The 13112-nt window shown below is 45.2% G+C and overlaps 1 protein-coding gene across 1 annotated transcript; it reads right to left on the minus strand.

Moving 5' to 3' along the window:
* Positions 1–4443: 4443 nt before the first annotated feature.
* alkal2b (ALK and LTK ligand 2b) lies at positions 4444–13112 on the minus strand. The gene is made up of 5 exons (XM_053417089.1): positions 12863–13112; positions 8630–8683; positions 8236–8316; positions 7643–7714; positions 4444–5859 (listed from the first exon to the last, which is right to left on the minus strand). Exons 1-4 carry the CDS (start codon positions 13110–13112, stop codon positions 7650–7652), a joined length of 450 nt encoding a protein of 149 aa, XP_053273064.1. The 3' UTR covers positions 4444–5859; positions 7643–7649.

A 13112-nucleotide genomic window follows, 5' to 3' on the forward strand; every position in this document is an offset into this window, starting at 1 on the left:
CAAGTCAGCAACTGTGGAGCAGAGAAGAAAAAAGTGCAAACGCTGAAATCAGGAAACTTCAATAATGGGACGCTGGCTGAGTGAGCGTGGAGTCAAGTGTTGAGTTATGGGACCTGGTCCCACAACAGTCAGGCAATGGTTATTTAAGATAATATAATATAAAGAACCAGAGCTTCAACAGAAGTTCAACGTATAAGACTAACTAAAATTAAACTTTAGCTGTAGATGCTATGTGTTGATTTTCTCTGTTGCTGAACGCCGTTTCCTGTCGTGATGGTTGTCGCCAAAGGCTTCAATCTTCATCATGTTTCTGAAACCAGAAATGATCCCACGACTCTGAGCACTGGAGGCTACAGTGAGCCGCAGGTCCAGGAGTAGCTGATAAGCATGCTAATTCCGGTTGTTAGCATGCTAACTCCAGTTGTTAGCATGCTAACTCCAGTTGTTAGCATGCTAACTCCAGTAGACGTTAGTATGCTAAGTAAAACATCAGCATTGTTTTGATTTTGTAAACAAAGAGAGACGACATGACAGCTTCTTAAGGTGAAGCTAAAATATATTAAAATAAACATGCTGGGTTTATATTTTGCTTTTTAATTTTAAGACATGAGACCAATTATCATAAAAATGATAAAGCTGAGATAAAGATGAATTGTAGATTTAATTCCCCAGACACTGAGGTTCATGTAGTTTGATCAGCAGGAGGAGAACGGGGAATCTTCATGCTGAGTCCCAGTGGAAACTGTGTGTGAGCAGAAGACCAGTTCCACCAGTAGAGGTCACCAGAAAGCAGAGTTTAACATGTGGTAAATCACTGGTTAACATCAAGGAGGCTGCTGATCGTATGGTTTAATTCACTTTAAATCAGGAATGTGCTAAATTATTCACAAAATGAGCTTAACATTTAAAAGTATGAAATTATGTCTGAGTGGATAAAGAAGCTTCAGTTCTTTATAAAGTGATAAAGAAGAAATAAAACGAGATAAAGATAAAATGAGAATACGATGAAGGAACGTGAGAACAGATTAAATCAGATTAAAACGATGTTTGACTGTAAATAAAGAATGATGTGAAAGCCTGAACGGGGGGGGGGGGGGGGGGGGTCACACCAGGTGAATCCATGTGAGAGTCGTTTGGGAGCAAAGACACTGCAGACGCTAAAAGTAATTTAAAGCAAACATGATGTTTCAGTGTGTTTGTGTGAATGAATGAACCTCGTCAGTGGGACACGCCCCCTCACAGAGCCACGTACAGCGAGCTGAGGATTCTGAACGTGAGAGCTGTGATGATGAATATGAACATGAACACAACATGTCTCATTTACTGAAATCAGTATGAGGGAAGTTATATATATATATATATAGGCAGAGGCCACAACTTCCACTGCAAATGGTTCCACCTGCAGAACACAGGTCTGAGAACAGCTGCAGTCTGGAAGAGAAGCTCGGGTCCTGTGCACAGAATCCAGGAGGAGTGGGGGGTGACCGGTTCTAAACCAGGGCTGGATTACAAGTATTATGGGATATCTCTGCTTTGCATGGTCTTCACACAGGATGAGGTTCCTGTATCTACACAGTGTCCCTGTAGAACCCAGTGGCTGTTGGATGGTGTGTAGCAGAGTCACCCTGTTGTGTGCAGTGACAGCATCGTGTGTGTTGTATGTGGTGACGCCTCAGTCTGTTTGTCCATCAGTCACAGCACTGGTGGCTGTTGACATGACATTCAGCTGATGACGCCAGGCACAACCAGTGTGAAAATCCCATTGGTCTCAGGAGGAACCAGTCTGGAACATCTTCTTCGTTTTTCATCCGGCTGCTTTCACTGGTGTTTGAACGTCTCTGAACGTGATGAGCGTGAATCCAGTTCATGATTCTCCTGAGACAGGATGAAGTTGACCAGGCTCTCTCTCTCTCTCTCTCTCTCTCTCTCTCTCTCTCTGGTATTTATGATGCTCGCACCTACAGGAACTGACTGTCTCTTATTAACTCGCCCTTATCTGCTGCAGCTTTTTACTGCAAACCTTGGTTCTGTGTCGACAGCTCAGCTCCAAACAAGAACGTTTCATCTATAACTCTATAAACAGTCAGGCTTCTTATGTGTGATGTTCTGATAAACAAACTCATGATTACAGGTTAAAAACAAGAGACGACTCATAGGAGGAGAAGACGAGGAGATAAATAAAACCATTATGTTATCAAGTGATCGTATATTAAGTTGTCACATGTTTTTTTTTCTCCTCCCATTAATCTTTATCTCTCCATTCATCTCTTCCCCTGTTTCTGTCTCTCTTTCCATGTTCTCATCTTTCTCTCATGTCTTTATCTTTCCTTCAATCACTCCTGGCAATAATCCCCTCTCTTTAAATAGACTGCTGGATAAACATCAATCCTGCTGCAGCCATTTGTCTGTTAATGTGTTTGCTCTGTGTGTGTGTGTGTGTTTGTGTGTGTGTGTGTGTGTGTGTGTGTGTGTGTGTGTGTGGCCCTCCAGTCATCACAAACCACTTCAGGCCTCAGGACCTCCTCTAAGTCCAGTTCAAGTTATTTTCTCCTCATGTTTTATAACATGAATCTAAACTGTTTATAAAGACGTACAAAGCACTGACATCATTGTCAGTCGGCGTCTGTTCCCTGGTGATCGTCTCGAGGTCCAGCCCATACAAGCTCTAACCCAATCAGGAGTCAGTCTCAGCTGTCAATCATGACGTTTTTTTATATTTATATTTATTTATAGATTTAACTTTTACTTTTGATGAATTTCACTCGCAGGAATTTTCCTGCAGGAAAAGGAACAGACTGAAGAAGTCGTTTGCACCCGAGGGGCGTCTTCAGTTCCCAGCCCATCAGAGGCCGTGCATGGAGGTTGTGCGTCAGCGTGGCTCAGGACACTGGACTCGGCTGATTGGTCAAGTGAACATTTGTTTTTAAAATTGTCACAACTTGTTCTGTTTGTAGTTTGTGGCTGATGATAATCAGGATGAAGCAGCCGAGAGATTTTCAGAGCAATAGTCGTGGTGGTCCGTTCTGCACAGTGTGATGTTGCATGTGATACACAACCAGGAAGTGGTTTCCAGTGGCTCGTCCCTCCTCATCCTCCAGAGCTTCAGTCTTCATCCTCCTCTCCAGGTCGTCAGGGAGCAAATCAGGACACGAGCGATGCTGTCACATGGTATCTGAGCCAATTAGTGAAAGACGGTAAACGAGCGTGGCTCACAGGAAACCACAGCCTCACGTCTCCAGTCCGGGTCGTGCCGGCCACAGCGCCAAACCATCAATCACACAGCCACGCCCAGGTATGTGGGCCATGCAGCGTGTGTGTGTGTGTGTGTGTAACAGAAACACATAGAAGAATGTGTTTATCTGAAGAGCCTGTGGAGGAGGTTCAGAAGCCCACTGGACTCAGGTGTCATGTCAGATGAGTCATCGGCTGCCTCAGGTGTGAGTCACCTCCTGCTCCTCACTGACTTCATTCAAACCACAGCAGAGTCCTCAGGTTCCTCTGCTCCTCAACGTCATGAGCTCTCACTGACACGTGATCACAATAACCTCAAGCTACACACAATAAGACACAATACTCTGAGAGTGATGAGGCCGAAGAGCACGGTGCTGGAGCTGAGAGCTAACAAGCAACAACTCCTGGTTAATTCACTATGTGTATCATATTGTTAACAAAAGCATTAATATTCATTCATTAGTGCTAACACTGGCTAACAGCTTAACTACCTTAATGATAGCTAATATTTACTAACACTAGTAATTGTTCAGCTACAAGTTAATGAGCTAAAGTTAGCATTCAGTAAAGAGTCTTTTGTGTTTAGCTGCATTATTTATTTAATTCAAGTTCCATGACGTGAGCGGATGTGATCTAATCGGCAATTATACAGATATTCAAACTAAAGCTAAAGTTACATTCAAACTAATTTACTGTTCATGCTGTTTAAATGTCATAACAATACATTCACGAGTCTCTGACAGCCGAAGCTAAGCTAGCTAGCTGCGTCTATAGCATGTGTCTCTGCAGCTGTAGAAGTAAAGAGCTGCAGCTTTAAAGGTCGATCAGTTTGTTTCTTCACAGAGGAAATATTCACTTTCAACATGAAACTGTGCAGCAGCAGCCAAAGTCAACAGAGCAGCTATGTGGTTGAGCCTGTCGGAGTCGAACCTGCAGCAGCTTCTGACTCTGCATACGCCTGACCAGCGCCAGGACCAATCAGGCGTCCGCCAGTCAAACTCTGTTATTGTGAATGATTCAGGTGACATCAGAGTGAAATGTGTCCTGTCAGGACGATGAGACATATTCTGTTCATCATTTAATCAGTGTTACGAAATGTTCACCTTCCCGGTCCTCGGTGCTGCAGCTCCTCTCTTCATCCTCTGTCTCAAACTCCTCGTTTCTTTATGATAAACGTGTTCAACATATTAAAGAGAAGACGAAATCAAAATATATATCAAACGTGTGACTTTATTCCTCTTCATATGTACATATTGCACACAGAGCTGCAGGAGGCTCTGCTCTGCACACGTGACGGCAGCTTCAACTGTATAAATACACTGCAACTTTATTATTATTATTATTATTATTATTGCTATGCATCATGCAACATGAAATACATTCAGCATCTCTGATGTTTCTGCCACAGGACGACAGAGGCAGAGCTGTGCTCCAGTCGGAACATTTGTCCAAAGTCAAATGTTATTTAAGTTTCCATCAAATCTGAGACGCTCGTCCACGTTAACGTTTCTTCAGCTTTGTTTCCTGATGTCAGAGCAGCAGCAGAACCCAGTTCACACTCCAATAGAAACCAGTAGATCCTCCTCCAGATCAGCGTTCACGTCAGAGAAATACAAATCCATGTTTTGCTCAGTCCGAGCTGGAGAGGCTTGAGATCAGTTCCCTGTTGGGACCAGTAGAGTCCGGTAGAAACCAGCAGAGCTGAGGTGAGTGTGGCTGACGTCCACCGGAGAGAGAGTGTAGTCGAGTAGAAGCGAGAAGAGATCAAAGAGAAGAGGGAATGGAGTGAAGCTGAAGAGAATCATCGTCTGAATCTTAATGCAACTGATCTGTAAACATCTGTAAACATCTGTAAAGAGCCTCTGTCCACTAACAAACATCTGGAGGACACAGTGGATCTGGAGCAGCTGCAGAGCCTCAGGAGGAGGAGACCAAACACAGAGACACAACAGACTCTGTTCACACCTGCACTCTAAACACATCTGTAACCAGCTCAACCTGATTCACACCTGCTGTGAACATCTGTCCACACTGAGATCTGACCTCTGACCTGCTCACTCACTTCCTCTTCTCATCTGTGTCCGTTTAACAAAACAAAAAGGAGATGGCAGCGATCAGTTATGTTATTATTAAGCATGAATCACGTGTGATTACTATCTACACACATGTGGATCCACAACATGCACCCTACATGTCTCTGATTAGTAAATAAAGATGGATGAAATTAAAGCTCAATCACCCCCTGGTGGCTGACTGCAGTACATGGCCTAAACCCGGCGTCCTCCATGTTAACAGGTAGGACATGGACCATACGAAAAATATGACGGAGCTATCAGGACGTGATGAGTCATCATCGCTAACATCACATTAAACCTGAGGCTCCTCCCCCTCTGGACTTCTAACTGCTTCTTCTTCTCACATTAAACATTGATATTACAGGTTTCGTTCTGAAACACGTCGGACTCAGAGAGTGAGGACGAGAGAAGCAGAGCAAAGAAGAAGAGAAGAAGAAACTGCAGGTGATGAGCTCAGAGTCTTTCTATTGGCCGGGAAACATCAGCTGCTCGTTGGGAAACGCCACGATGATCCACCCTCCTCGTCGTCACGGCAACACGGCCTGTCCAGAGGCTGTAAGTGAGACAGAGGAAACACAACTTTACAAATCACAGAGCTGCAGCTTGTTCACAACTTTACAAATCAAAGAGCTGCAGCTTGTTCAGAACTTTACAAATCACAGAGCTGCAGCTTGTTCAGAACTTTACAAATCACAGAGCTGCAGCTTGTTCACAACTTTACAAATCAAAGAGCTGCAGCTTGTTCACAACTTTACAAATCAAAGAGCTGCAGCTTGTTCAGAACTTTACAAATCAAAGAGCTGCAGCTTGTTCACAACTTTACAAATCACAGAGCTGCAGCTTGTTCACAACTTTACAAATCAAAGAGCTGCAGCTTGTTCAGAACTTTACAAATCACAGAGCTGCAGCTTGTTCACAACTTTACAAATCAAAGAGCTGCAGCTTGTTCAGAACTTTACAAATCAAAGAGCTGCAGCTTGTTCAGAACTTTACAAATCAAAGAGCTGCAGCTTGTTCAGAACTTTACAAATCAAAGAGCTGCAGCTTGTTCAGAACTTTACAAATCAAAGAGCTGCAGCTTGTTCACAACTTTACAAATCAAAGAGCTGCAGCTTGTTCACAACTTTAAAAATCAAAGAGCTGCAGCTTGTTCAGAACTTTACAAATCAAAGAGCTGCAGCTTGTTCAGAACTTTACAAATCAAAGAGCTGCAGCTTGTTCACAACTTTACAAATCAAAGAGCTGCAGCTTGTTCAAACACACTGAGCTGACACTGAAAAATGAACAACCTGTCCCTTTAAGAGGCGGAGCCTGAGGCGGCTCAGACGCTAACGTGGCGTCTGCACATGTTCCGAGTTCAGACGTCTTGTTTGCTGCTGTCAGAGATAAATCAGGAGCCTTGCCAGAACATGAGAGGAGCAGAATGTCAGAGCAGGAGAACCTAGCTGTCAGGATATCATCACGGCAATGAGGACCACACAGGGTCAAAGGTCACAGGCTGTCAAAGAACCCTGCAGAACGGTTCTGGTTGAACATTCGTCCAAAGACTCTGAAAAGACGAAAACTAAAGAACTGAAGACAGGGACGAGACAATCAGAGGAGGAGACTAAATTCCCCAAGATGCATCTCAACTCTACGGGTTAAATGGGTTCTGTTGGTTCTGTTGATGCTCACGTTGTCGGTGTGGTTTACAGTCTCCACATGTTCTCCAGACAAGCATCAGACAATTTGTCAGGTTTTACAGGTTCCTGTTCCCAAACTAAAGGATCTACAAGATCCACTGATCCAGGTTCTACTTGTTCTACTGGTTGTAGAAGCTTAAACTCTGCAGCTTCTGCAGGTTCTTCAGGTTCAGCTTCTGCAGGTTCTCCTCCAGTTCCACACGTGTTGCAAACAATGTGGTTCCTCAGGTTCAACTGGTTCTCTCCTCTGTGCAGTCTCTGAGGTTCCCCTGGTTCTTCAGTCTCTGTGGCTCCGTCAGGATCATCTTGTGGTAAACTCTGATTTAACTCCACTTCTCTTGACGTCCAGATAAAATCTCTCTTCGCCGTCGGTCATAAATTTCCCCTCAACAGTTGTGTCTTTGTCCCGCGCTGCCCCCCCGCTCTCAGGGAGGCTGGATGAAGATGTCGAGGAACTCTGGGTCATGTTCTCTGAGGTGTGATGGAACGCAGACGCAAAAAAACATTCTTTAAATCAAAAATCGCCTGAAAGAAAAATGTTTAGGTCCTGCTGACGTTCTCTGAAACGTTCCACGTGTGAAGATGAATTTGTAGAATGTGTAGTTTGTGTATATGAGTGTGTAGTGTGTGTAGCGTGTTGTTTTGTTGTCTCACCGGGTGTCTACCTCTCGGTGCAGCGGGGGCTGTTGGCCAGTTGAGTCAGCAGACGAGCACATCTTCTGTAAACTGCAGCAGATAAAAAACACACATTCAGATGTTTCCTGTAGCAGCGTCACGAGGTGCAGGTCCAACTCGGCTTCTTCACTGGAGCCAGACGTCTGCGTCGCTGGAGAATTCGTGTTCTGTGAATTTGTTTATTTCTTTCATTGAAGTTGTGGTTTTTAAAATTTGTTTTTCCGTCACGCTCTTAAAATAAAACGACCACAAAATGTCCCGACGGGAAGAGCTCAGGTCCAACTGAGAGCTCTGATCATGTGACGCTGAGCAGAAGAGCCTGCATGGACAGGCCTCAACACACACACACACACACACACACACACACACACACACACACACACACACACACACACACTTTTATCGTGTCAGAACAGCAGCAGTTCTTATGATCTTAAATCATGCATGTAGCTCAGTGTGTGTGTGTGTGTGTGTGTGTGTGTTTTTAAACAAGTCTTATCCTGTTTATGATCTCAAACACACTCCTCCAGCAACACTGAGGTGTGTGTGTCTGTGTGTGTGTGTGCACTCACAGAGGGGTACGGTGCAGTCCCTGGTGTTGTGGTACAGTCTGTTGAAATGTTTCTTGCACTTTGGATTGAAGTAGAGAGGACCTGCACACACACAGACACACAACACACTTCATAAGTATCTGTTAATTATGAACATTACATTTTATGAGTTTAATGTTGAACGTCAGTTTACCTCATGTTGTCAAAGTGAAAAACATTAAAGGAGACATGTTCCCATTCAGGTGTTTTAACTTTATCAATGTCCTCAGGCTGTCCACCGCTGCAGCTCCTCTCTTCAGCCTCTGTCTCAAACACCTGCTCTCCGCTGCTGTCTCTTTAAGACCCCCCCCCCCCCTCCCTCCTGATAAGTCTGCTTCAGGAGCTTCTCCGTCCTCTGCTCCTGATTGGTTCGTACCTGTCAGGTGTGTGATGAACTTCTCCTTGTGCCGTGGATCTCGAGGATGATTCTCTGAAATGAAAACAAACTCTGATCAGACGCAGAAGCAACAGAACGATCACATGATGCACCCCCCCATGTGTTTTGTCTTAAAGTCCGAGACACTTATTGCTCCATATTCGGGGGGGGGGGGGACCCTGAACTTGCCCGAGGGGGCGGGGTCTGTCTCATCTCTTCTTCAACTTCAACCACAGACGTGACCACGACATCGGGGATTGGACCCAAGTAGTCAGATGACGCAGGAAGTCAGAGGAAAACCAGGTTAGTGTAATAACTGATGTTTGATATGAACTTTTAACAGAATAATGAGTCATTTACGTCTGTTTGTAATTATACACTCAAATGAGGGATGTTGGTAAAAGAATAAAAGCTCAACAGGGTGTGGTTCTAGTGGAGCAGCAGGTTGGTTTATTGGTTCGTTGGTTTATTGGCTTATTGGCTTGTTGTTTTGTTGGTTTGTTGGTTTGTTGTTTTGTTGTTTTGTTGTTTTGTTGTTTTGTTGGTTTGTTGTAGTTGTGATATGATTCTTTGTCCTTTACCGTGACACAAGGTCGCAGAATCTTTTTCAACTAAATTGAATGAATGTGAGTGAGTGACATCAGTTTATTGTTGTAGTGCCCTTGGGCAAGACACCGAAACCTGAATCGCCCCTCATAGAACAAGTGCTGCTCACAGATGCTCTGTATGTTTGTGTGTCTGAATGGGTGAAGGGCAAACTGTACTATAAAGAGTGTAGATTTATATCTATGTGAATACAGAGCATTTAGCATTTACAGAAGCCAGATGTGAGCCTGAAGCGTCTCCGTGGTTCACGTCCACCAGCAGCTGCTCATTCTCTCCAACAGCACACAGAGAAAACATCAGATGAAGAATGAAATAATGTCAAAGCTCCCGAGGCACCAACTTGTGACACAGGAAGCAGATAGTGAAAGTCAGGAAACATGTTGCTCAATGAAACGTCTCCACAACAGTGTCATTGTTTTGAACACAGGCACAGAACCTGCACTGTCCCACGCTGCAGCTGCTTCTTCCTTCATCCCACCGCACGAAAGGTCAAACACGTCTCATGAGCCTCAGATCCAGGTCAGCTCCCGGAGACTCCTCCCCCTTTCTGCGACAGGTCAGGTGGTTTCACCTCAGTCACCGAGTCGCCCGACCCTGAATCCTCTTGTCTGCTCAGGTGCATGCTGGTGTTTGACTCTCGACCTCTTGTCTGTCTTCAGTGGTTCATGGTTTTCACATAAAACGCAAATTCCTCCATCACACGAGTCGGCAGCGGACGGGAGGACATTAAAGGGGCTCGGGGGGGGGGGGGGGGGGGGGGCGGCTGGTTGGTTAAATTAGAGACGGAACTATCAGATGTAACACAAAGTTCTGGGCTGTCAGACGAGTTGTCATATGACAGTACCCCCCCCCCCCCCCCCCCCCAACCCCAGGAGCAGAGAATTCTGTAACATACAAACAGACCTTTCCATTCATAGAGTGGGAGGAGTCATCATTCGGCACAGAGCCGAGTATCAGGCCAAAAGGTGAAATCGAAATAGAAAACGACAGAGGGCCGAGAGCAGAGCCCTGGGGGACTCCACATTAATATATAATATATCATAGTGTGTCCTTTCAGGCGAGAGCCAGTCAGTCAGGAGCTCTCCACTGAACCCACGGCTCCTTGATGTGGGTTCAGTGGATTGACGAGCCCTGAGGCAGGAGCAGGGACCTGTCAGAGGAGACGCCTGAACTGTCAGAGCCGGATCCCTGAAGGAGAACGGTTCAAAGCTGAGGGAACCATCACAGGCGTCCATGATTCTAAAGACTGCTCGGAGATGTTGTTTTAGATCTCAGCAGATCGAGGTCGAGGAGGAACCACCAAGAGGTCAAATCTGTGAACTCTGTCAGAGCAGAAACTTTCTAACTTCCGTGTCTGATCAAAACCCGGAGGATGTTTCTAGAAAATCATGAGGCAAGAATGATGAGCAGCTCAGAGTTCAGCGACAGTGTCGAGCGACTGATGAAACCAATCAGCTGTAACCTACACTCTGATCGTCCAATCACATCGTCAACCCCTCCGCCTCCAGGTCCCCTCCGAGGCTCCTGACATTCACTTTTTAATCTTTTTTCGCCATCGCGATGTGAATTAAACTAAAGTAGTTTGTGAATTGCTATTTTAATTTGAATTAAATAATGAAAAGTCTTGACAACAAAGAAAAGTTGTGAGTCGTGGAAATCCTGGCTGTCAGTGACCGATGATGACCAGGACCTCGGACAGCTCCCCCTGGTCCCAGGTTCAGCACCACGGACAGAGCTCACGTCAAGACTCGTGACACAACGTCTTTCAATCAATTAACAACTGTAGAATAAACCGAAGTGTGAGTACAAGAAGATTAAGTTCTTCTCTTATAACAGAAGTCGGAGGTTTGAAGAACAAACAGTAAAACATCTTCATCTCCTCAGAGGGAAACAAAAGAGCTTTGTTTCTGCTGCGCTGCAATGAACTGATCATTTCTTTTATAGCTGAGTAATCACGTAACATCAATGTGCTCCCTGTCCTGAGTCTAACTGACCACATGCAACATCCCTTCTTAAATAAGTGTTTGTTTCATGTTTCAGCTGAAGCTGCAGGAACGACACGGTCTCTGCACACGTTTAAAACACGCATGTCTCCTGCTGAGCCAGAGACTGAGGTAAAAACATGGACAGCTGTGTCCACACGCTCACGTTAACAACACGCTGGAGCAGAAGCTGACGACGCTGACGGAGCGTAAACGAGATGAAGAGTTAAACTGGAGCTCGACTCAATGATCCAGACGAGAGAAGACGAGGAAAGATCTTTGAAAACAGGGTCTCAGAGTTTCAGAGTCTCAGAGTCTCAGAGTCTCAGAGTCTCAGAGTCTCAGAGTCTAAGAGTTTCAGAGTCTCAGAGTCTCAGAGTCTCAGAGTCTCAGAGTCTCAGGGTCTCAGAGTCTCAGGGCGACGAGTCTCAGAGTCTCAGAGTCTCAGAGTTTCAGAGTTTCAGAGTCTCAGAGTCTCAGAGTCTCAGAGTCTCAGAGTCTCAGAGTCTCAGAGTTTCAGAGTTTCAGAGTCTCAGAGTCTCAGAGTCTCAGAGTCTCAGAGTCTCAGAGTCTCAGAGTCTCAGAGTCTCAGAGTCTCAGAGTCTCAGAGTCTCAGAGTTTCAGAGTTTCAGAGTCTCAGAGTCTCAGAGTCTCAGAGTCTCAGAGTCTCAGAGTCTCAGAGTTTCAGAGTTTCAGAGTCTCAGAGTCTCAGAGTCTCAGAGTCTCAGAGTCTCAGAGTCTCAGAGTCTCAGAGTTTCAGAGTCTCAGAGTCTCAGAGTCTCAGAGTTTCAGAGTCTCAGAGTCTCAGAGTCTCAGAGTCTCAGAGTCTCAGAGTCTCAGAGTTTCAGAGTTTCAGAGTTCCAGAGTCTCAGAGTCTCAGTCTCAGAGTCTGTAACCGAACGTCTGTTTATTTAATATCATACCTATAAAATTCAGTTTGTTCTTTATTATATAAACTCACTGTTGGTTTTATGATCCCTCACACATGGACTGTGAAGCTGATCTGAGTGTGTTTGTGTTTTCTTTCTATAGACTCACTGTTTGTGACTTTTATCTGATTGTGGTGACAGTTTGTTTATTTATTGTATAAACTCAGTGTTTATTCATCAAGACAAATTCTCTCCTTGTTCCAGTTTAAACGGATATTGATTCACATCATCAGCACAAACGTTGTGTAACCGAGGAGACCATGAACTTGTTTAACTTTGGTTGTCATGGAAACGATTCTGGACCTGCTGTGACGCCTCAAAGTCCGAACATCACCGTGACAACCTGTGGTTTCATGTTCAACTACCACAAAATATTAAAAATGAGTTTCAGAGAGTTTCTGAGAAAACGTGTTGATTCGACTCTGAGAAGTTGATTTAACTGTTGAACTCAGACATTTGTATTAGATCAGTGAAGTTACTGATCAATCAGCTGCACCTCGTTAGTGACTCACTGGTGTTATATTAACGAGCATCAGGGGAAGTTCAACCAGATCTCATCTAGTTTTTCTACGTTTGTTAGATACTGATAACCTCCTTGTGTCAAAGAGTAACCACCTGACATCATCTGCCTGTTCACTGCAGATCCAATCAGAACGTACGGCTGTAGGGTTATTATCCTTATTAGTATTATTATCCTTATTATTATTATTACTGACCTATTCCATGTTGTGACCTGTTCACGCTCTCTTTCCCGCCGAGTGCCACCGTCGCCTCCGTCCTGGTCTCGGTCCTGGTCTCGGCCCGGGCCCTTGGGGGCCGGCCCACCAGCTCCACCATGCTGCGGCCCTCCACACGCCCCTCCGCCCTGGTGCTGGAGCCTCTGAGCAGGGCGGCCGCGGTGCAGCGTCCGGCAGCCAGCAGCAGGACGAGGAGCGCCGACAGGACCTGGGGCCGGGGGAGCAACAT

Source organism: Pleuronectes platessa, chromosome 24 (assembly GCF_947347685.1).
Source record: "Pleuronectes platessa chromosome 24, fPlePla1.1, whole genome shotgun sequence".
In the NCBI taxonomy this organism is placed as follows: Eukaryota; Metazoa; Chordata; class Actinopteri; order Pleuronectiformes; family Pleuronectidae; genus Pleuronectes; species Pleuronectes platessa.